Below are 23,823 nucleotides of genomic sequence, written 5' to 3' on the forward strand. Positions count from 1 at the left end.
CTCTACAAATATTTCCCATGTCACTGTACAACCTTCTTCTTTATAAGCCCTGCGCAACCATTGCCACCACTGGTTGGCTTCGCCTTCAAGGTGGAAGAAAGCCAACGCCACCTTCTGATCCTCTGTTGTTTCTTCGTATTCGAAGAATTGTGTTACTTGATTGCTCCACTCGGTTGGATCATTGTCGGAGTATCAAGGAAATTCTAGTTTGGCCAATCTAGATGAAAACTGTTGACGACCATTTTCAATCACTTCATGGCATGGCAATGATAAACCTGCATTCTCATGGTTGTTGTGGCTTGGAGTCCCTTTGGAGGCGCTAATTAACTCAGCTAACTTACTGAGAGTCTCTTCCAAGTGATGCAATTTGTCATTGATCCCTCACTCCATTCGTTTCATGCTATCTTGATATCCCCAAGCTCAGCTTCTACACGTTCAATCTGTTCCTTGTTAGTTGCTGTTGAGTGTTAGAAAATGCATATTTATAAAGGAGAAAACCGTCATTTTACATTTCAAGTCTTACTAACACCTTTACTTTTATGAATTTAACCTTCTTATGATTTAATTCCGTTTGTTTTATTTTAATTAAGTATTTTATGTATTTTAGGGGCATCATAGTCATTTCACAATAAACGAGAGATCAGATGGCAAAACAGACATCACTTTTGAACTAAGGACGGTCGAAAATCTTAGGAGGAGCATAAAAGGAAAAATAGCACTGTTCACATGTATGGTACTATTCACGTGTACGGTACTGTATACGTTACTGTTCACGACACTGTTCACATAGACGGACGATGATGTGGCATTGACCGATGATGTGGCATTGACTGATGAGGTGTCACGATCCTGTTGGGCTAAAATTCTTATGTACTGTTGATGGTGACGTGGCAGCATATCAGTGGACGAAAAATCTCGCGTACGGTACATACATCACACAGGATTATTTTTCAACCAAACCGTATTACTGTTCATCCACGTGGTCAAACCGCGTACTGTTGATTGATGACGTGGCACAATCCTGAGCGTCCAAACTGTTTTTAATCCGATGGCCATGATTTACTCCATGTATCTATAAAAAGGGGGCCTCTCCCCCATAATTTGATATCTCTGAATCCATTTTTGGGATCCATTTTCTGTAATTCCTTCTCCATCTTGTATTTTCTTCGTATTTTAATAAATTTTCATTTTGCCCCTAGTTCAATTATGAGTAGCTAATTTTCTTTCAAGCTTGGGTTGAAGGTGAAGTCTCAACATGTGTCATGGGCTTTATTTGGTAAATTTATTTTCTCTTCCCCTCTAGTTTTTGTGGATGTTTTGACTTCTCGTCGACAAATAATAATATTCTTGTCTAGTACCGCCTTGGTTTCACCGGCCCTCTAGTACAAGGTTATTATTATTTGACACGATAAGCCCTTAACACCATATTGATTAGAGCGTGGTTCATGAGATGTGGATTCCCCCCTCATGATTTAATTGGCATTAATACGGATTATTTAGCCCATAATGCATGTTGATACGGATCCAGATACCCAAGTACGTCATTTTAATAGAATTCTCTTCAATTTATTCTCGCAATTTCAATTCCAATTTTAGAATTTATTCTCGCCATTTTAATTTAAGTTTTAACATATTCCAAATCATTTCCACCACAAATCCAATCACCAATTTACAAAATTAATTCTACATAATGAAAATCCACCTCCTCGTGGGATCGACACTCGTCACCATTGATCTATACTATAATAGATTCGTGCACTTGTGAGTACATTAAAATTTGCACAACAAGTTTTTGGCGCCGTTGCCGGGGAGGTAAGTAATTTTAATTCATAGAATTAATTTTTTTTTTGAATAATTTCTTTTATTTGTTTTCTTGTATTTTTTTAATTAAAAAAAAGAAAAAAAAGTGAATCTACATTTAAATGTTAGTATTTCTTTTCTTTTTCTCTTTTTTAAAATTCTGTAATTTAATTTTCAATTTGTTTTTCTTTGTAATTTTTTTTATTTTATTAATTTAATTTTTAGTTAATTTATTTCACGTATTTATTTTTGTGTATTTTTTATAGAAATGTTGTAATAGCGCAATAAGGTTAGTATCGTAATTTCTCCCTCTTCTTTATTTTTATTTATTTTGTTCCCATCTTTATTTTTTATTTTATTTGTTTTGCATGCATGGTCGAAGGTCATTATTACCCAATCTTGAACCTATAGACCTTGAACTTGAGAAAACACTTCGCACACAAACAAATTAAAAATAAAATGGATTTACAAGCACCACAGGAGAGGCCATTTAAGGACTATTTTAGTCCCTTAGCTAATTTGAGCATATCATGCATAAGATACCCAAATGTAGCTGCTATGAGTTTTGAATTAAAACCCAGTGTGCTAAATTGTCTCCCCACATTCTATGGCTTAGAAAATGAGGATCCATATAATCATCTGAATGATTTTCATGCCATTTGTCAAACTTTTAAATATGAAAATTTTTCAGACGATGATGTTAAACTTAGACTATTCCCATTTTCTTTAAAAGATAGAGCTCGTTCATGGCTTAATACATTGCTTGCTAATAGTATTGCATCGTGGGAACAAATGGTAACAAAATTTTTGAATAAATATTTTCCAGTGCATAAAACTAATGCTATTCGCAGGGAAATCTCAGAGTTTACTCAGAGAGAAGACGAGCAGTTTTTCGAAAAATGGGAGCGATTCAATGGGCTACTCTTGAAGTGTCCACATCATGGGTATGAGAAATGGCACCAATGCCAGTACTTTTTGGAGGGATTATTGCCGAATGTGCAAGAATGACTAATGGCAACAAGTGGAGGAGAACTAATGTCAAAAAGCGCATCAGAGATTTGGGAATTCTTTCAGCGACAAGCGGATAATTCCCAACAACGGAGTCGATCACTCCGGAATACTAGAAGAATTAAAGGAGTGAATGAGGTTCAAATGGCAAGTCAACTTCGGGAATCAAAGAAGTCAAGGAGATGGTTGAAGGTCTTACTCGACAAATAGCATCGTTATCGACTGCTAAATCAACAGAACCACATGACCATGACTCATACTCAGATCAAGCCAATGGCATATGTGTAATGAGAAAACCATCGAATTATAACCCATACTCCAACACATATAACCCTGGATGGAGAGACCACCCCAATTTTTCATGGTCTCAAGGACTCCAACAGAATGGACCAGCAGCTCCAGCTCCACCAATGCAACCAATTCCACAAAATCTTCAAGCCTCTCAGCCACCATTTAGACCATACAATCAGAACCAGAATTTCTCTCAACCCAGACTATGGGAGGATTCATTCCAGAATCTCAAGAATCTTACTCACTCCACGATTGAGCAACAAAACCGCACCATTGATGGACTACAAAATGAGTTGAGAGCAGGCTTCAACTCACAAGCTCAATCAGTTTCAAGCCTTAAGAAGATGGTGGGACAACTTGCTTCTTCAGTTCAGACCTTGGCAATGACTGTTGAGAAAGGCAAGTTTCCAAGTCAACAAATTCCTAACCCTAAAGGAGTGCATGAAACAAGTACTAGTTCACCACAGCAGCATGGAGAGGTCAAAGCAGTCATGACCTTGAGAAAAGGAAAAGAAGTCGACAACAAAGTGGAGATGCCGGTGACAAAAGAAAATCAAATTGTACCTGTGAATGTTGAGGACTCACCACCGGAGGAAAAAGAAGAAACCAACCCACGAGAATATGTTCCGAAAGCTCCATTTCCTCAGAGGTTAGCTAAAGGAAAGAAGGGAAAATCCACAGGTGAGATTCTTGAAATCTTCAAACAGGTAAGTGTTAACATCCCTTTACTTGATGCTATTAAACAAGTTCCATCTTATGCCAAGTTTCTTAAAGACCTTTGTACTAAAAAGAGAAATATGCATGTTCAAAAGAATGCATTTTTAACAAAAAACGTTAGTTCTATCCTTCAACATAAAATTCCTCTAAAATGCAAAGACCCAGGCTCCCCCACTATCTCATGTAGTATAGGGAACCACACAATTGAGAATGCTTTATTGGATTTAGGAGCTAGTGTAAATCTGTTGCCTTACTCTGTATTTGTGAAACTTGGACTAGGAGAATTACACCCAACTCCAGTGGTGTTACAACTTGCAGATCGGTCCACGAAAATACCTCGTGGTATTGTGGAGGACGTGCTTATCCAGGTAGACAAGTTTTATTTTCCTGTTGATTTCATTGTAATTGACACTCAACCAATACAGGATTCAAGGAAGCACATCCCCATTATTCTAGGCCAACCTTTCTTAGCAACTGCGGATGCTCAAATTCAATGCAGGACTGGAAATATGCAATTGTCCTTCGGCAACATGACTATGGAGCTGAACATCTTCAACATTGTCAAACAACCTCACAATGCAGATGATGGAATTGTTGATGTGGATTTAATTGAAACAATAGTTGATAACACTTTTCTTTCAAACCTCAGTGATGATCCTTTACAAATATGTTTAACTCACTTTGGTTTTGATTTTGATATTGACAAATCGGTCGATGAGGTCAATGCCCTACTTGACTCAGCACCATCTATGGACACTAATAAATGGAAGTCAAGAGTTGAACAACTAGCACCATCAGAGAAGAAACTCATCCCATCATCAGAATCACCACCGAAACTCGAGCTCAAACCATTGCCCAACACTTTGGAATATGCATTTTTAGGAGAAGAAAGCACTCTGCCAGTAATCATCTCATCATCCCTCAATCACGAACAAAAAGGTAAGTTATTGGATGTTTTAAAAGAGCACAAAGGAGCATTAGGATGGACCATAGCAGACATAAAAGGTATAAACCCAGTAGACTGCATGCATTACATTCACCTCGATGAAAATGCTAAATTTACCAGGGAAATGCAACGTCGGTTAAATCCTAATATGAAAGAAGTTGTTAGAACTGAAGTCCTTAAGCTATTAGACGCAGGTATCATTTACCCAATTTCTGATAGTTCATGGGTCAGTCCTGTACAAGTTGTCCCCAAAAAGTCATGAGTCACAGTAGTTACGAATACTGATAATGAATTGATACCCACTAGAGTAACTACAGGATGGCTTGTATGCATTGATTATAGAAAGTTGAATTCCGTCACACGTAAAAACCATTTTCCTTTACCATTTATTGATCAAATGCTTGATAGGTTAGCAGGCCATGAATTTTATTGCTTTCTAGATGGCTACTCAAGATACAATCAGATCCCCATAGCACCAAAAGATCAAGAGAAGACCACTTTCGCTTGCCCTTTTGGCACATTTGCATATAGGAGAATGCCATTTGGATTATGTAATGCACCTGCTACATTTCAACGATGCATGTTAAGCATTTTTTCTAATATGGTTGAACGATTCCTTGAAGTCTTTATGGATGACTTTTCTGTCTTTGGTGATTCGTTTGATCAATGTTTACATCATCTAACACTAGTTCTGCAGAGATGTATCGAGAAGAACTTGGTCTTAAATTGGGAGAAATGCCATTTTACGGTAAAACAAGGTATTGTTCTCAGTCACATCATTTCGAGCAAAGGTATTGAGGTTGACAAAGCCAAGGTGGATCTTATTTCTAATCTTCCTCCACCCAAAACAGTCAGAGAAGTAAGATCTTTTCTTGGGTATGCTGGTTTCTATAGACGTTTCATTAAAAATTTTAGCAAAGTTTCTAGACCCTTATGCAATTTACTTGCTAAGGATGTACTTTTTGTCTTTAATGATTCATGTCTTATGGCATTTGAAAAGTTAAAACAGTTGTTGACATCATCACTCATCATTCAGCCCCCAAATTGGAGCTTACCATTTGAGCTCATGTGTGATGCATCTGATTATGCAATAGGAGCAGTATTAGGACAAAGAGTTGATCGAATTCCCCACGTTATTTACTATGCTAGTATGACATTGAATGATGCACAATTGAACTATTCAACCACTGAAAAAGAAATGCTAGCAGTAGTGTTTGCATTAGAGAAATTTCGATTTTATCTCATTGGTTATAAAATAATTATATTCACAAATCATGCTGCTCTTAAATATCTTCTCACAAAGAAAGATGCAAAAGCTAGACTAATTCGTTGGGTGTTACTTTTACAGGAATTTGACTTGGAATTCAAAGATAAGAAAGGGACAGAAAATGTTGTGGCGGACCACCTCTCTCGTCTCCATTTTGACACAATTACAGAGCCATTAATATTAAATGAGTCATTTCCAGATGAACAATTAATGAGTGCGGAAGTATTGCCTTGGTATGTTGATATAGTTAATTATCTTGTTACAGGTAAACTTCCAGAGCATTGGACTAAGCAAGACAAGGCTAAATTCTTTGCAGAGATAAAGAATTTCTTTTGGGATGACCCATATTTGTTCAAGTATTGTGCTGATCAAATTGTTAGACGATGTGTCCCAGAAAATGAAATTCAGAATATTCTTTCATTCTACCATGAACAAGCTTGTGGAGGCAATTTCAGTGCTAAGAAAACAGCAACTAAAATTTTACAATGTGGTTTTTATTGGCCAACTATATTTCGAGATGCTTACACTTTTTGTTCTTCATGTGATAGGTGTCAACGAATGAGGAGTATTACACGAAGGAACATGATGCCACTAAATCTAATTTTAGTAGTTGAGATTTTTTATGTATGGGGTATCGACTTTATGGGACCCTTTCCCCCTTCTTTTGGCCATCAATACATATTGGTTACTGTTGACTACGTATCGAAATGGGTAGAAGCAATTCCATGTAGGACCAATGATCACAAGGTGGTGATAGGATTTTTGAAAAGCAACATTGTTTCACGCTTTGGATTCCCTCGAGCAATAATCAGTGTTGGTGGTGTCCACTTTTGTAACAAAGCATTCAAAACTCTTTTGACAAAGTATTCAATCACTCACAAAGTGGCAACCTCATATCATCCGCAAACCAGTGGCCAAGTTGGATCTCCAATCGAGAAATAAAGCACATATTAGAAAAAACGGTGAGGCCGGACAGAAAAGATTGGTCATTAAGACTTGATGATGCATTATGGGCATATAGAACGGCTTTCAAGACCCCGATTGGGATGTCACCCTACAGGCTAGTGTATAGAAAAGTTTGCCACCTACCTGTGGAACTCGAGCATCGTGCATATTGGGCCATCAAGAAATTTAATTTTGACATGCAACAAGCCAGCTCAGAAAGAAGATTACAACTGGCAGAACTTGAAGAAATTCGCAATGACGCATACGAAAATGCCAAGATTTACAAGCAACGAATGAAAGTCTTCCATGACAAGCAAATTATGAGAAAATCGTTCACTCCAGGTCAGAAAATGCTTTTATTCAATTCTCGCTTGCACTTATTCCCATAACCTAATCCTACTCTCACTCCCACTCTACATTTCTAATCTCAAGATTCCCACTACAATCCGAAATGTAAACGCAACCTTCGTACTATCATTAATAATTATTGTCAATAATAATAATCCATTTAAAAAATAAACAGTAATGATCAAAATCATCGTCATTAAGAAGAGCAACAACAAATCATCGTCGTCGTCAACCTCATCAACATCATCAACTCAGAATCGGTGGCAACAAGGTAGCTACTACTGCTCCACAACTGATGACCAGGGAGACGATGGTGTTGCTTCATTTTGGCAATGACAGTGAGGCTTGTTTGGCTACAATCGATTTACTTTTTTTTTTTTATTTAAAGAGAGAGCATTTTCAAAAAATCAGAATATTAACAGGGGAAAAATCAATAATCCTGGAATGGGAGACTGATTCCCACCACTTGGGAATCAGTCTCTCATACCCGAAACCTAATTTGAGATGGATTCCACCTATTTGATTTCCATTCTTTCTCTTATTTTGTGAAATAAATGTTATCAATGATTTCGATTATGGTTTTCAATTCTCCAATCCATGTAGTAAACAAACATTGTTTGGTTACCATCTAACAACAAAATTATCTTTTTTAACGAACTGCAACAAGTTGCTCAATTTTATTTGTATTTTAATATAAATTAAATTAAAATCAATAATTTATGATATAATTTGTTTATTAAAAATAATAAAAAACCAAATAAAGTAAAATATAAACAAAGATTTTTTAGTACAAATATTATGTTAAAAATAAAATAAATATTCAAAAAAGACAAAAATTTATTTCATACTTTGTAATTTCTATCTCATGTTTAAGATTAAAAAATTCATTTATTTCATTCTATGTTTCATATAGTATATTTCAGAATTAATTCTTCTTATGACTTAATTATTGCTATCAAAGAATTAAAAGGTCATGAGACATTATTTTTAGGTCAACTATAAATTACATAAAATATAAATTAGCAGCTACTATTTTACAAATTTTTCTTCCACCGCCCCGTATTACAGCTATAGTATAATACATGATTATTTATTCTTTTAACGTTAATAAATAAAACCTCCATTGATTTTTATGGCACAACATAACATTTTCCCGGAAGGATGCAACTATTAGGACCCCTCTAAACAACTTTTAAAACCCCTTTCCTTAACTCACCCCATTAAAACATTAAAAAAAAAAATTAGACAATTTTACAACACCTTACTTATTCCCAAAGTAACCTAAAATAGAAAAAAGGAAAAAAAAAGTTGTTGACAAACCTGAGTAATGGCTAAATAGATTTTTTTCCATATTGGTATTTGCTTGGGTTTGTTAATTTGCGATACTTTAGGATAGAGATGGCCAATGGGCTGGATGGCACGTGGCACGACATAATACGAGCACGTTTTGGTGGGGCATGCGGCACGACATGGCACGTATGTGGGTTGGGTCGGGCCGGGCTAGGCTTATAATTTTAGGCGCGCGGGCCTTAAAAGCACGACACGATTAAAGATGAACTAAGTACGACATGATGAAAAAGTCTGCAATAAGCACGTTTTATTTTTTTAATGAAAGTAAATTTAAAATTTTATGATTTTACAAATAATTTGAAATTAAATCTTGTAAATTCATTTAATTCTTGGTTTCAAAAAAAAACTATAATTGATTTATTTTATAATTAGAGATGACGAATGGACCGAACCAGTCATGTTGTGCCGGTCTGGCCCATCAAAGCAAGACCTATGCGTGCTTGTACCTGTGCTATGCTGTGCCAACTATATGTTACATGTTGTGTCGTGCCGTGCCTAATTTTTTTTTTTAACTTAGGCCCGGCCTGGCACATGTGTCGTGCCCACTCGTGCCGTGGGCCGCGCTGTGTCATGCCTAAGGAAAAAAGCCCAATAAAATTTTTTTCTTTTTTTTAAATTTTTTTAAGAGCACATGCCAAGCTATTGGTATACATTTTTCAAGTCAATGTATTTTGTTTGGGTCTATGCTTTTATTCAAATTTAATAGAATCGAAAATTTAAAATTTAAGTTCGTATTCAATAATAATAAACTAATAATAGTAAGAGAATGTAATATTAATTATTAAGTTTGACCTTATAGTATGATAATTTTTTTTAATACTTAACAACAATAATAATAAAAAAAATTTCTTAAGGGTTAACTTAATTGTTAACTTAGATTTACGTAGAGTCATAGATCATAGTTCACAATATTATTAATACATATTTATAAAATCATGATAGTTATATTTTTATTCATTAAAACCATGATATCAATTATTTATTTAATAAATTATAAATATAAATCAATTATAGTATTTTTTTGAAACTAAGAATTAATTAAATTAAAAAAATTCAATTTCAAGTTTTTTTTGTAAAATTATAAAATTTTAAGTTATTTTCATTAAAAAATAAAACATGCTTATTATGGGCTTTTTCATCGTGTCATTCTTAACTCATCTCTAATCATGTTGTGCTAGGTCCGTGTGCCTAAAATTCTAAACCCAGCTCAACCCACGTGCGTGTCGTGTCGTGCCACTTGCCCCATTGAAATGTGCTCGTGTTGTGCCGTGCTGTACGAACACGTGTCGTGTGGCCCATTGGCCATCTTTATTTATAATTTATTAAATAAATAATTGATATCACGATTTTAATGAATAAAATTATAAATATAATGATTTTATAAATAGGCATTAAAATTATAGTGAACTATGATCTATTACTCTATGTAAGTCAAAGTTAACAATTGAGTTAACACTTAAAAAAAAATTATTATTATTATTATTGTTAAGTATTAAAAAAATTCTAATACTATAAGATCAAACTTAATAATTAATATTCCATTTTCTTACTATTATTAGTTTATTATTATTGAATATGGACTTAAATTTTGAATTTTCGATTATGCTAAATTTAAATAAAGGCACATGAACCTAAAAAAAAATAGACTTGAAAAAAGTAAGCCAACAGTTTGGCATGCGCTCTTAAAAAAATTTAAAAAAAAAACTCATTAGACTTTTTTGTTTAGACACGGTCCTGCCCGGCCTGGCCCATGACACGACACATGTGAGCACATCACGAGTGGGCACGACACGTGTGCAAGGCCAGGCCTAAGAAAAAAAAATTAAGCATGACATGGCACGGCACGGCACGAAACACATAGTGGGCACAACACAGCACGGGCACAAGCATGCATGGACCTTGTCGGCCCGGCCCATTGGCCATCTCTACTTCAGGAGTTGTTGGTTTGCTGAAATTTTAAGGACATTGCTAGGATTTGTTGGTTTGCTCAAATAAGCAAGCAAATAAATTTGAGAGTGGTTTGTTTTGATTAAAATAGCTAGAGATTATTTTGAGAGACTGACGTTATGCTTGCTAATTTGTGAAGGATTATTAAAGAAATTAGTTCCTTTTTTATAAAAGAATTTTGGTCTGGAATAGAACTCATAAAATTACTTACGGTATTGACTTTTTCAGCTCAACTACAACTGCAACTGCACAAGAATTGTGAACTCAAAGTCTCGACCTTATTAAATCTTCTTGACCATAAAACTTATTGCAGGATTTGAAAATGTCTCAAGTTGTGTTGTTTTCCATGTGGTAAATCGATTTTAATTGAAATTTTGAGCATATAACTGAATATGGTTGTAAAGAGTTTTCATTGAAATAAAGTCAATGAGTTAGTTTTATCGAATACATATGTCTTTTTAGGAAATTTCAGTTGTGTGTAAAAATATAAACACATGATAGAGTTTTTAATAAAATTTTTAAAAAGGTGCCAATAGACAATAGTTCAACTCTTCCTAGAAACAAACAAAATATTTGAAAAAAAAAAGTAAAAAAGGAGTTGCCTACCTATGCATTTCAGCGTCAATGAGAGTAGCAAGGTCTACAAGACAACTCTTAGAGTGTTTTTACTTCTCGAATTGGGAAATCAGAATTTGAAATTAGAATTATTAATAGCATTTACTTTACAAAAATAAGGAAAAATTAGAATGAATAGTTGGAGTCCATAAATTTAGGAACCATTCCCATAGATTTGATTCCCAAGAGGATTGGGAATCAAACTTAGATGCCCGAAACTACCTATTATTACCCCATTAAATAATTATAATCTTCAAATTACCTTCAATCAAATTCTGTCATTTTTACATTTTGGTCCATAAAGAATTTATGAAAATACCAAGAATTTTTGTATTATTTACAAATATATCCTTTATTATTTATTATTAGTAATAATGATAATGCAGATAAGTCCTTTATTAGATACCAAATTACAATTTATCCAATGACTTTTTCTTTTTAGGCTATTTGATTATACATGATAGCCTCACTTAAAACTTCTATTCATGTTTAAGATACTTTAGAAAATAAGAGCTTGTTCGATATTGTTTTTGAATTGGTATTTTTTTAAAATAAAAATGCAAAATTAAATTTGGTGTTTTACCGTTATTGCATTTCGAAGTTAAGTATGTGTCTTGATATTATTTTATGTATCTTATATTTTAAAATTGAAAACAATGACATGTGTTCGATCGATACAATTGAGAAAAATAAAAATAGTGAATATTTATTTAATAGTACCATATTTAAAATAGTTTTTATTCAATATTTAAGTTATAATTGTAGTTAAATTTAATACAAATTAATAGAATTTAAAATAATTTATATCAAATGAAAAGAACTGAAAAAAAGAAGTAAATAAATCCATATATTGATCCACTCAAGGTCTCAAGTTCTTTTGGATAAAATCCAACCCAAATCCCATAAACTAATTACAATTTTTTCTTTTAGGGGTCCGGGGGGGAGAAGGGGGGAGAAGTAAAAGAAATTGTACTTTGTTGTCTATGCAGGTTTGACTTTCTTACTTAGCCTGAACCTACGATACGAAAGTTTAAACAAAATTAAAAGAAAATAACACCTACATATACAGTTCTCTGCTGGGGAATACAAGATAGAGAAAATGAGAGGTGAGTTGCAAGAGATAAGTTTTCTTGGCAAGGGAGAGAGATGAACGATTACAGTTGAAAGCGGAGAAAAAATAAGGTTGAGAAGAGATAAAGATGATGAGTGATGCGGGAGATGACTGTTGGTGAAAGAAAAAATGAATTTATTATCATGTGTTGGAAATAGTATCAAATAATGTTTTGTAATTTATTTCGTGGTATATTTTAAAGAACAGAGAAAACATGTCAAAGTTGACTTCTGATTTATAACTATCAAATAGAATTTGGATTTTGTGTTTTACAACATGGTTCTTGGATAAAGTCTACCGAACACTGATTACACTTGAATCCTGAAACTAGAAATGAAAACATCAATTACAAAACTATACCGAGCAGCCCCTAAACATCGTAAAATTACTGTATGTTTTCCTCCACCGAGAGTGTTAAGTATCTTTTTTGAACGTTGCTGTTAACATATAATACATTTAGCATAAATTACTTGCACATAAATACTGTTTATCAAGTGGTGGGCCATGAGATGAAAGAAGCTTTATCAAGCATCAGTGCCCTTAAGATTGAGGCACATTTCGATATGCTGATATATGTTGCTTTTCCAGATAATCCAATCCAGGAAGTTTCTTATCTCTTAACATTTATAAAGAATTGGGAACAATAACCAACAATCTGATGTGGTTTAGGATGAGTTAACTGTTTAGCATTTGTGAGAACATCCACCATCTATAACCTTTCGGTTTCCAGAATCCATGTTGCATTTATGATGTTTGTGCTGTTTGATTATAGTAAAATGAAATATTTTTAATCGATTTAGATTCTTAACTTGTCTTGGATGCATTACTCTGTTCCCTCATAATTGTCTCGGTCATGAATAGCGGTGGCTAACGGGTCATGCCGTGCAGCATTTAATAATCATGTCAAACACTACCCATTTAATATATATGTATACCAATATTTTACACACTTACACTATTAAAGTTTTAAATCTATATATAATTTTATACATAAAACATTGTATATATATCTACCCTTCCGAAAAAAGTAAAAAGAGATAATTATTTTCAATATTTGAGTTTTAATGGTAAGAATCTAAAAATTAATTTAAAAAAGAAAATATAACCGTGTCATTGGTTAGGTAAATGGGTCAATAATTTTAACCGTAACCCGGCAAGAAAAAAAATCATGTCAACTTAGACCCAGCTCATTTAATAATCATGTCAAATTTGATGACCTATACCCATTTATTCATGTCGTATCCATGTCGGGTAATCGGATCGTGTCAAATTTTGTCAGGTCTATCGCACGCATCAAGGAAGGTCTCCAACATGACCCTTTAGCAAAAGACTTGTTAGGGAAAGTACTCGAAGGCAAGACCAAGGCAATTTTGACAAGACAAACGCACCCTCCTCACCAAAAGAGATCGACTATTCGTGTCTAAATAGAGGAATTTGCGGAAAGAAGTCATCAAAGAGTGCCACAATTCGTAGTGGGTTGGCAACCCTAGAGTTGAGTGCACAATCGCACTAGTCCAAGCCTTTTATTTTTGGCCACATATAAGAGACAACAACATGGCATACTTGTGGGCTTGTCTTATGTGTCAACAAAACAAGATCGATCACCAACTTCCAGCAAAATTATTGGAGCCTAATCTACTAGCATCAAGGCCATGGGAAAGTGTCACCATGGACTTAATTTCGGCCAAGTTTGAATGGTGTAGAAGCATCATGGCTGTTGTCGATTGCTACAGGAAGTGCGCGATATTCATCGACACATGAGTGATTGCGAAGTGGACGAAATTACCCACTTTTTCATCAAGCATGTTGTGAAGTTGTGGGGGTTTCTAAAGAGTATTGTGAGCGACTGAGATCCACTATTCACTGGACGCTTTTGAACAGAGCTCTTGAAGTTGTTGCAAACTAACCTCAAGTTCTCAACAAGCTTTCACCCGAACTGACATGCAGACAGAGCGTATCAACAACATCCTCGAGATGTATTTGAGGCATTATGTAAGCGCTCATCAGCAAGATTAGGCAAAGTTGCTAGGTGTTGCCCAATTCTCATACAATCTACAACGGAGCGAGGTTATAGGCAAGAGTCCATTCAAGATCATCATGGGATTCCAGCCTATGACTCCCAATGCCATAGCCTTGACATACAGAGGAAAAAGCCCAGCGACTCACAAGCTCACCCTCGAATGACACGAGGAAGCGGACATCAGGTGAGCATATTTCGACAAAGCCACACGGAAGATGAAAAAGTGGGCTGATTCAAGGAGACGCCACGTCAAGTACAAGGAAGGCGGCCAAGTCATGATCAAGCTCCTACCCCAACAATTCAAAACTTCGCAGAAAGTCTACAAGGAGTAAATGAAGCAATACAAAAGGGTATTTCTAAGTTGTAAGACATGTAAAAAATGTATCGTATCAACACTGACTTTGGTTAAGACTCAAAATTCATTCGGTCTTCCATGTGAGTCTACTGAAGCCATACCATGGGGATGCGGAAGACCTAAGTCGAGGTGAGTCAAGACGTGCCCTAACGGTTGTTGTAACCGCGTTTGACAAAGACATGGAGTACATCCTTACTGATCAAATAATCTAAAGAAGGGGTATACCGGCCTACAATGAGTACTTGGTGAAGTGGAGGAATCTCACCAAGAGCGAAGCCACTTGGGAATGCAAAGAATACCTATGGCAATTCGCAAAACACATCCAAGTTACAAGCACGAGAACGCAACAAGGACGTCGCAAGGATAGGTAGGGGAGGAATGTCACGGTCTGCTCAAATTTGCCGCAAATGGGGGCTAAATTGGCGCACACGAGTACACTCAGTAAAAGTCTGCCCAATAGTAGGATGCGCTCGACAACAAAGTGAGCTCAGCAATAGGCCGCCTCATACTACTAACAAATTGTGGTGCGCTTAGTAAGCGGGCAACCCATAAACAAGCCTAGCCCAATTTCTAGATTTCTCTACACCTTATAAATAGGTAGATTTTTAGGCAAGTTGCATGAACAGTCTAGACCTAGGGAGCAACTCCATAAATAGGGCCTAACACTCACCATTTTACTCACCACCACACCATATACACACAACACACCTAGCACAAGCAACTCAAGCACTCTTGTAAAAAACTCTTGTATTTTGGCCATATTGCTCTTTCTTCTCTCTAACATTTCCGCAATCATCTTGTTTGGCTAGCTTGAGAAGTTCAATAAGAGTCACTTAACAACTTTTGTGCTAGAAATTATTTAAGTGACGCACGAGCAATTCCTATTCCTATCAATTTAACTAACTGATTTTAATTTAAAAATAAAAATATATTTAGCTTTCATCAAGTGGCCAAAAAATGGGCCAAGCACATATGCTCACGTGTGAAGGCCATATACGTTTTGTCAATTTGGAACAGTGAGTATTTGGAAATACCTCACAAATTAATAACAATACGACTTGATCATGTTTTCCAAGCCATCTTAGGGTTGGGTTGAAGTGGTTGTGTGTAGTATTTACTTCTTTAATGGCGTTCCATACTTGTTGAAATGCAACACCTATAATGGCACCTGGAACGATTTCTATTCCTGCCATTGCGAATAAATCAAAGAGAGTTTTCGCTATATATAATTTTTTTTCTTTTTTTTTACAAAAATTGTAATTGCTAGACTTCTTGCAATCTTGGATTTATAGAAGTTAATTTCTTCAAAGACACGTTAGAAAGAAAAAAGAAAGAATGGATAGAAAATATATCCATCTCCCTTAATCTTATTTGTGAAAATTAATCATTTCTCCTTAAAAGAACCACAACTTGCATCAATTATTTCATTGTGCATTTCTTAGTTTCTTTCTTCAATTTAATCATGCATTTCTTAGAAATGGTCTTCATTTGATCACATCATATTCTTGGAAACTTTCCTTCCGAGTAATTAAGAGAGACTAATTTTTCCTTTTCGTGTTCCAGCTTATATTTCAATTTTCATTAAAAAAAATAATTTTATTAAATGAAAGTAATTTTTTTCTTAATTTCTTTTTAATTTTAACTAAATTAATTTTCTTTTGCTTTACCAGTCGTGTTCGTCTTGCCGCCTACTTTAATTTGTTGATAACTATTTAAGATTTGCTACCGGATGGGTGGATTCTTCTTTAATTTTTAGGGTTAGGCATAACTTTTTAATTGGTCCCCATATTTTGGAAAAAAAAAAGAAATCCCAGGTATCATTGTTGTTGCTTATTAATTAACTGATTTTTTATAATGGAAAATGAGTTACTTTTATTATCTTCACGAGCAACTGTAAATATTTCTATTATTATTCATGAAGGATTAATCAAAAAGTAAAATTTAACTTTTTCTTTTAAAACTAACATTTGATGCATAATAAATGTGATATTTGAATTTTTTTAGTTTAAGAAATACCTTGACCAACTGAGAATTGATGCTTAACACTCTAGACACTAAAGAGTAAAGAGGAATTTAACCCACAAAATAAATAAGCTGTTTGGGACTACTGATAACTGGTATTTTACTTGTGTATTGGCACAGTCAACAAACAATAGAATCTTGAACAAATAGATTAGTGAATATTCCCAATCTTTCTTATTTCACTTCTTTCAAAGATATTTTTCCATCAGTAAATCTTTATGAATCGAAATATTGGGATCCTGCAAAATCCTCTTAAAACCCCTTTTTTAACTATACCTAACTTAATACTAAAAATATTCCTTTTTTAAATAAACAATATTTTCATTGGTAAGTAAATGATGGAATCCCTCTTTCCTCTCACTTCCTTATTCAAGATCAAATTCAAACTTAAACCAGATTCACACTAATGATTGCTAATCATAACCATATGCAAAATATTATTTGAGCAATAACATTTAATAAAATATCAAGCCAATTCTCGGTTCTGCACATAAAAAAAAAACAAAACTCTTGATTTTTTTTCTTCTTTATCTAAGGCATCAATATAAAATGACATAGAAAAAAAAATTACTAATTTATTAAGAAAATATCATCCTGCAACCTCAAAGAAAAAAGAAATAGACTAAGCAAAATAATAAAGAAAAAATTTGAAGGAAAAAAAAGAGAGAAAAGAAGACACTATTCTAATTAAACCTTTTTTTTTTTTGCAAATTTTGGATGTGAAAATTGAATAAAGTGGGGGAGAGAGGGACTGATTTGGGATAATAGTGACGTTATTAGAATGTGAACCTTCAGATTTTTTTTTTTTTTTAATCGCACATCTTTAGAATGAGTTTTTTCAAAACTTTCTGGGGTTGTTAATTACACAATGCTATTCATAATTGTCTTTAAATGTAATTTCAATGGAATAAGGGTCTTATGAGATTAATTAAGGGATGCCAATTGTCCTACTCAATCTTCATTTATTTGTTTTAAAATCTATTTGACAGTCGGAACAGTTGAATCATAAGGTATAATATGTAGTTGCTTAAAAATAGATGAGTTGTGAAATGCATCTGTTACCTCATAAGATGGAGAAATAAAGGAAAATGAGGATCCTATACTGGAAGATGAAATTAAAGTAGCTCAAGAATCGGAAAAAGACAGCATTCTAAGTGAAGTCTATAACGATAAAATTAAGGTTGTGGGAGTACTCAAGGATGAAAATTAAAAGCTGAGAAAGTATATTGCTAGAATAATAGTTAAGGGACAGCTGGGAAGAAAGGAAATCGAAAAAGGAAAGGTGATAGAGAAACAACAAATAATAGAGACAGGCAAAGGGAAAAGAAAAGAATTGCTGCTGTTGAAACGGCGTCGTTTTACTCAATTTTCGGGCTTGACTCGGGGTATATAGCGTGCACATATTATTTAATTTTTTTAACGTTAATAAATAAAACCACGATTGAATGTTATGCCTTAGCACAGCATAACATATTCCCGGGAAACAAACAGTAACATAGGAAAAAAACCACCTGCCTGCCACATAATCTGAATTACTCAAATCAAATTTCAGCGTCAATGAGAGTAGCAGGAGCAGCAACTCTAATTTCAATCCCTTTAAAACCTTCAAAAACAAAACCCACAAGAATAATGGCACTGAATTCCAGCAACAAGAACAAGAACATGAACCCCCCCACCGTGGCTATGGCTTCCTTAAGTGGCAAAGAGAATGAAAAGAGGAAGCTTCCTATATTGCTATTTGATATCATGGATACGATTGTTCGTGACCCATTTTACCATGACGTCCCTGCCTTCTTTGGGTAATTTTCTCTTTCTGGGTCTGTTATTGACCACTTTTGTGCCTATTTGTTTTCTTGTTTTTCTTTCTTGATAAATACATTACTTTTTTTGAAGCGCTTAAATTACCTAATACCCACATAAGTGCTTCTTTAGGAAGCACCTTCAAGTGCTTTTCTTATTCAAAAACCACATATAATTTCTCTCAAGCACTTTTCGAAGTAATCATTAAAATTGCTTCTGATTCCAAAAAATGTTTTTGTGTATATGAGCAAAACAATACTAAATAGTTGTGAAAGCATTTTTGACTATTTGAAAACGCTTTAAGTGTTGTGTCAATTTGTTCTTCAGATTTTACTACAAGTCGTTTCCCTGGACTCAGAAAATGAATCATTTCCCAATTCATCTTACATTTGGGATCTGAATCTCTCAGTTAATGCCTTATTGATTAGTATGATTTGGGTATTCAATATCTAGCCAACATTCTACTTATTTTTACTGTTCTTTAATAATAAGTGTATGTTTGTAGTTGTCTGGAGCAGTTTCGTATTAATGTAAAGTCCTTGGCTGTTGCTGTTGTTATATAACCAGAAGTTGGTATTTGATGTGGCAAACTGAGGTTAATGTATTTATAAGAGGCAAAGTTCTTCGTAGCTTTTGTGTCCAGTTGCTTTACCTTGCAATCGGCTGAAAGGTATTCCAAGGTTTTTCTCTCAATTTTTGTGGCTCCTTGGTTATGTTTACATGAAACCACCTGCCATATTAGAATTTACTGGTGGTAAACAGACTAACTGTTTCCTATCTGTCCTGAATTGGTTTATATGGGATCTGATTTTTAGAGGAGCATTTTGTGTTCTCTATCTAATTTCTAGAACAGTGGCTTGAGGAGTTTTTTTCTCTGGGATTTTGTGGTAGTTTTCAAGAAAGATCTTTACTTCTATGACTTCCTATATCGGTGAATTTATTGTTCATCTTTGCACATAGATGTAGATTTTCTAGTGGGCTAATTTCATGGATTATTCTGTTTCCTTGCATGTCTATTCTTGTCCTTTTTTGCCTCTGGTTTCCAGTTATCTTTAACTTTTAAAGTCTGAAATAATGAAATTGAAGTTTTTTGCTCAGAATGTCTATGAAGGAACTGATAGAATGCAAGCATCCAAATGCATGGATTGAGTTTGAAATGGGGATGATCAGTGAGGTATATACCGTACCAAGTTCTAAAGACTGTACTCCCTTTTTTTTTTTTTTCAACAGCAAGAATTCAATTTTCAGTGAAATTGATTTAGGATTGAGGCATATTTGCATTGATAAATTATTAATGTTGGATTTATAGAACTTTAAGTAAAACTGTCATTAAGCTACTATAGTCAATTCCCCCTATAAAATTTTAAAAATGATAATATGATTTCGCTTTGTTGCCTTCCTATGATTGTGGAATAGTGGTACAATTGATTTTTTAGTTTGTTGTTTTTTTGTTCTCTTAATATTTGAAGTTAAAAACTGCAATGCGATGCAAGAGGACGTTGGAATTTATAGTGTGGGTAGATTTATTTATCATTAGAACATCAATACATCTCGCATGATCTCGAAATGAACTATTCTTTTTGCTTTTTAAGTTTCTTTTGGGTCCCTGTCAAATGTGTGATCCAAATGTATCTTGTCTTCTTGCAGATGGAGCTAGCTAGAAAATTTTTTAAAGATGGAAGACCTTTTGATTTGGAAGGTTAGTGAAAATTTCTTCATATGAGCTTCGACAATTTAGTGCCTATCAGGTGACCTTAGAACAAGATTTGTGGATGTTCTTACTAAATACTTAGATTCAGTAGCCTTGTAATTTATAATAATATAACATTGTTGCTTTTTTTGTTTTTTACACCTTCATATTAAGGTAATCCAGAAAAAAAAGGTTACATTTCTCTTCCTTTAATACCGATATTTCAATTTATTACACTGACAATCTAAGCATTATATCTATTGAGGTTTTTGCTAGTCATCTTTTACTTGTTTATAAAGTTTTATGCAGCACGAATCTTGTGTGTTATAATGTGGAGCTAGCTAATTCTACTCCTCTGAAAGTTTCGGTTATCAGATTCATGAAACCAAATCCAGCATGTAACCTCCATTGTAGCCCTCCCTTGAATGTGCTGCATGTTTTATCCCATAGCTCTCTCTGGTTGATCTACCATTACAATAAATCTTATTGTAAAGTTATGGTATAAAGAGAGATTAAGGTGCATTATATCTCTTCTATGATAGTTTTACAGTGAATTTGGAGGAACCTTTGTAAATTATTATTATTTGTCTACATAGTGAATATATTTCCTCAATAAATTCTGCATCCACCGAATAGCCGAGAAATATGAGGCAATTATTTATAATTTAAGCATTTATTCCAGAAAAAATTTCTTGCTTATACGGTAGGCACCACTTTCATTTTGGACTACTCCTTTTTACTTGGTAATTGTCTTGCCTACATCAGAAACAACTTTAGAATTTCTTTGGTGTCCTAAAGTCTAACAATCAGGTCAAATTGTTGATACAACTCAAACGTGGTATCAGACCATACCGATCTAAAAACTAATTAGAATGGTAGAGTTTTCTGGAACTCTGTTTATGTATTCTTGAATAAGCCTGTGTTTTTTTTTTGCCTTTTTTTTTTTTTTTTAATTCAGATGTCATTGCTTTTTTGGAGAAATTAGTAACTTCAATTATCCATCCTTTCAGGACTTAAAATTTGTATGAAAAAAGGATATTCTTACCTGGATGGTGTCGAAGAATTGCTGCATGAGTTAAAACAAAACAACTATGAGATGCATGCTTTCACTAATTACCCCATCTGGTAAGATGAAATTGGCGTTTTACTGAAGTTTTTTTGGTCTTTCTGACAACCTTATTAATTTACCCAATGACTTTCTTTTTTGGCCTATTTGATTATATGTGATAGCTGTCACTTAACACTTTTATTCATGTTAAAGTTACTTTAGAAAGTAAGCATCTAAATCACTGTATGTTTTCTGCAAAGTGTGGTCACGTAGCTATCTTGAACATTGCTGTTAAGAGTAATTTTATAACAAGAGAATTTGGACGAGCTAAAACTAGGAAAAAAAAAAAAACCCACAGATTTCAATATACTATAGGACAAAACACTGCATTGGAGTGTGTGTTTTTTTGCCTTTTAGTTTGTCACTTTAAATTTAAAAAAAATGAGAGATTCCCTTGTTGTGAAGAATTATTTTAGCATGAAATACTTATATCAAGTGATGGCCCATCAGATGAAAGAAGCTTTATCAAATCAGTGCCCTTAAGATTGGAGCATTTTTCAATATGCTAATATATTGCTTTTCCAGATGCTTCAATTCTGGAAGTTTCTTTTCTCTTAATATATCTGAAGAATTGGGAACAATAACTAACAATCTGATGCACTTTGGCATGGTTAACTATTTAGCATTAGCTACAAGAAGGTGGGTTTCTGAGAACACCCACCACCCGTTGCCTTTCCGTTTTCAGAATCCACGTTGCATTTATGATGTTTCTGCTGTTTGATTATAGTTCGAAATATTTTTAATCGATTTAGATTCTTAACTTGTCTTGGATGCAATACTCTTTTCTCTCATTTTATCTCAATCTGGAATTAAATCTAAGATCCTGTAAAGTGTAGGTGAATTTGTAACCAAGAAGAAAATTCATTGCACAAGAATAGTGTCATTAATAGAACTTTAACACTAAGATTCATTACTATCAGCATTCAATGCTAAAATTTCAGAGCTGAATTCTAAGTTTTATTAAATAGATGCTTCGGCAGTAAAATGGCTTATCAACTTTTTTTCAAATTTTTCTCTTGTAGGTACGAAATAATTGAGGACAAATTAAAAATCTCAACCTACTTATCATGGACATTTTGTTCATGTGTTATTGGTATGTTCAGTAAACAGTGTTTGAAGGTGTTTAGACCCTCTCTCTCTCTCTCTCTGCCTTCGTTGTTCATATGTATATGTTTGTGTTCCAATGTGGGTAAATGCTGGAGTGTAATATTTTTATTTTGCATTTGTTCTTTCTGCTCAACATTATCCACAATTTGCTATCTTTTTATTGAATTTCAACTCCTTTTGTATGAATTGAGGTATTATTGGCCAATCATTGGGTTATTTACTTATTTATACTGGAGATTCATGCATAATGTTATCTTTGTTGTGTTAATATTGCCTGATCTTAGGTTCTGGCTATTTTTATACAAAATAATCTCGTGATCATTAGCAAATATTGAAATCGTGTGGCTCGTGAGAATGAATTCAGGCGTGAGGTCATTCTAGGCCCCATCATAATCAGTCAAGTCCTGCATGTCAAACGATGGTCACTTGGCTGCTTGAGATGTTTTATCTTCTCTTATACTGTTGACATATTTCATGTTTAGATGAAGTTGAGCATAATCTGTACTCTCACCTGTGACTCAAGATGTCGTAGTTTTCTCGGTTCAGATTATGCTATTATGATTCAGGGAGCTATTTGGCCAACTTTTAAGTTTTAGTTCATGTTTTACTTCAGATTTGCTGACTGGTGCTAAGTATCATACATTATAAGAGTGATTCTCCCCTATTTTAGTGAACACGTTCCATGTGATTTGCATCTGTGTTTGTTTCTGTCTCCCTCTGCATCTCTTTTGTTCGCTGGCATGTTCAATCTCTGTTTAGGCTTAGTCCACATGACAACCTGTTTGGCATTGGTCTTGCTTGTGAGGGGACTTGTTGTAGCTCAATCCTGGGGTCAAGCAATAGCATAACAGAGGATACACAATGTTGTCAGCATGGTTCATGTGAGAAGTGATCCTATTTTTTGTATTGTTTCAGGAAAGAGGAAACCTGATCCTGATCTTTATTTGGAAGTCCTGAGACAACTGAAGGTTGATCCAGCAAATTGTATTTTCATTGATGACAGGTAACCTTCTGTTTTCTCTTGATTATGTTGTTATTGGGACAGAATCATGGTCTCATAATCTGCTCTAATTACTGCTAGAATCAGTCTGCTGATAATGTTCCCCAAGATTAATATTTCCTTGACATTAAAAGCACAGAGGTATTGATAATGTGGTGTTGAGGAAACCAGGACTGATGGTTTGAGTAAGAGGTGGCAAGTTTTGTAGTTGTTTTACTACCCCTAGTTAGAAGTTGAAAGGGTAAATGTGCAAGTGTTGATTTTGTTTCCTGCTAGAGTTAACACTCTTAGAACTTCGTTCATGATTGGCGTAGATTGCTTGGTCTCGTATTGAAATGAGGTAGTATATGATTTAATATTCTATATGTTTATGAAT

General features: G+C 34.2%; 1 protein-coding gene across 2 annotated transcripts; it reads left to right on the forward strand.

Annotated features, from left to right (window-relative positions):
- Positions 1-18,176: 18,176 nt before the first annotated feature.
- On the forward strand, positions 18,177-23,782 carry LOC18038677 (flavin mononucleotide hydrolase 1, chloroplatic). Of its 2 annotated transcripts, none has more exons than XM_006428497.2 (6): positions 18,177-18,541; positions 19,641-19,716; positions 20,190-20,241; positions 21,243-21,357; positions 22,363-22,433; positions 23,363-23,782. In XM_006428497.2, exons 1-6 carry the CDS (start codon positions 18,300-18,302, stop codon positions 23,452-23,454), a joined length of 648 nt encoding a protein of 215 aa, XP_006428560.1. In that variant the 5' UTR covers positions 18,177-18,299; the 3' UTR covers positions 23,455-23,782. The 2 variants fall into 2 exon arrangements, with proteins under 2 accessions (XP_006428560.1, XP_006428559.1); XM_006428496.2 differs by having other exon boundaries at positions 22,363-22,459; positions 23,363-23,445.
- The last annotated feature ends 41 nt before the right edge of the window (positions 23,783-23,823 follow it).

Source organism: Citrus clementina, unplaced genomic scaffold, assembly GCF_000493195.1.
Source record: "Citrus clementina cultivar Clemenules unplaced genomic scaffold, Citrus_clementina_v1.0 scaffold_6, whole genome shotgun sequence".
Classification (NCBI taxonomy): Eukaryota; Viridiplantae; Streptophyta; class Magnoliopsida; order Sapindales; family Rutaceae; genus Citrus; species Citrus x clementina.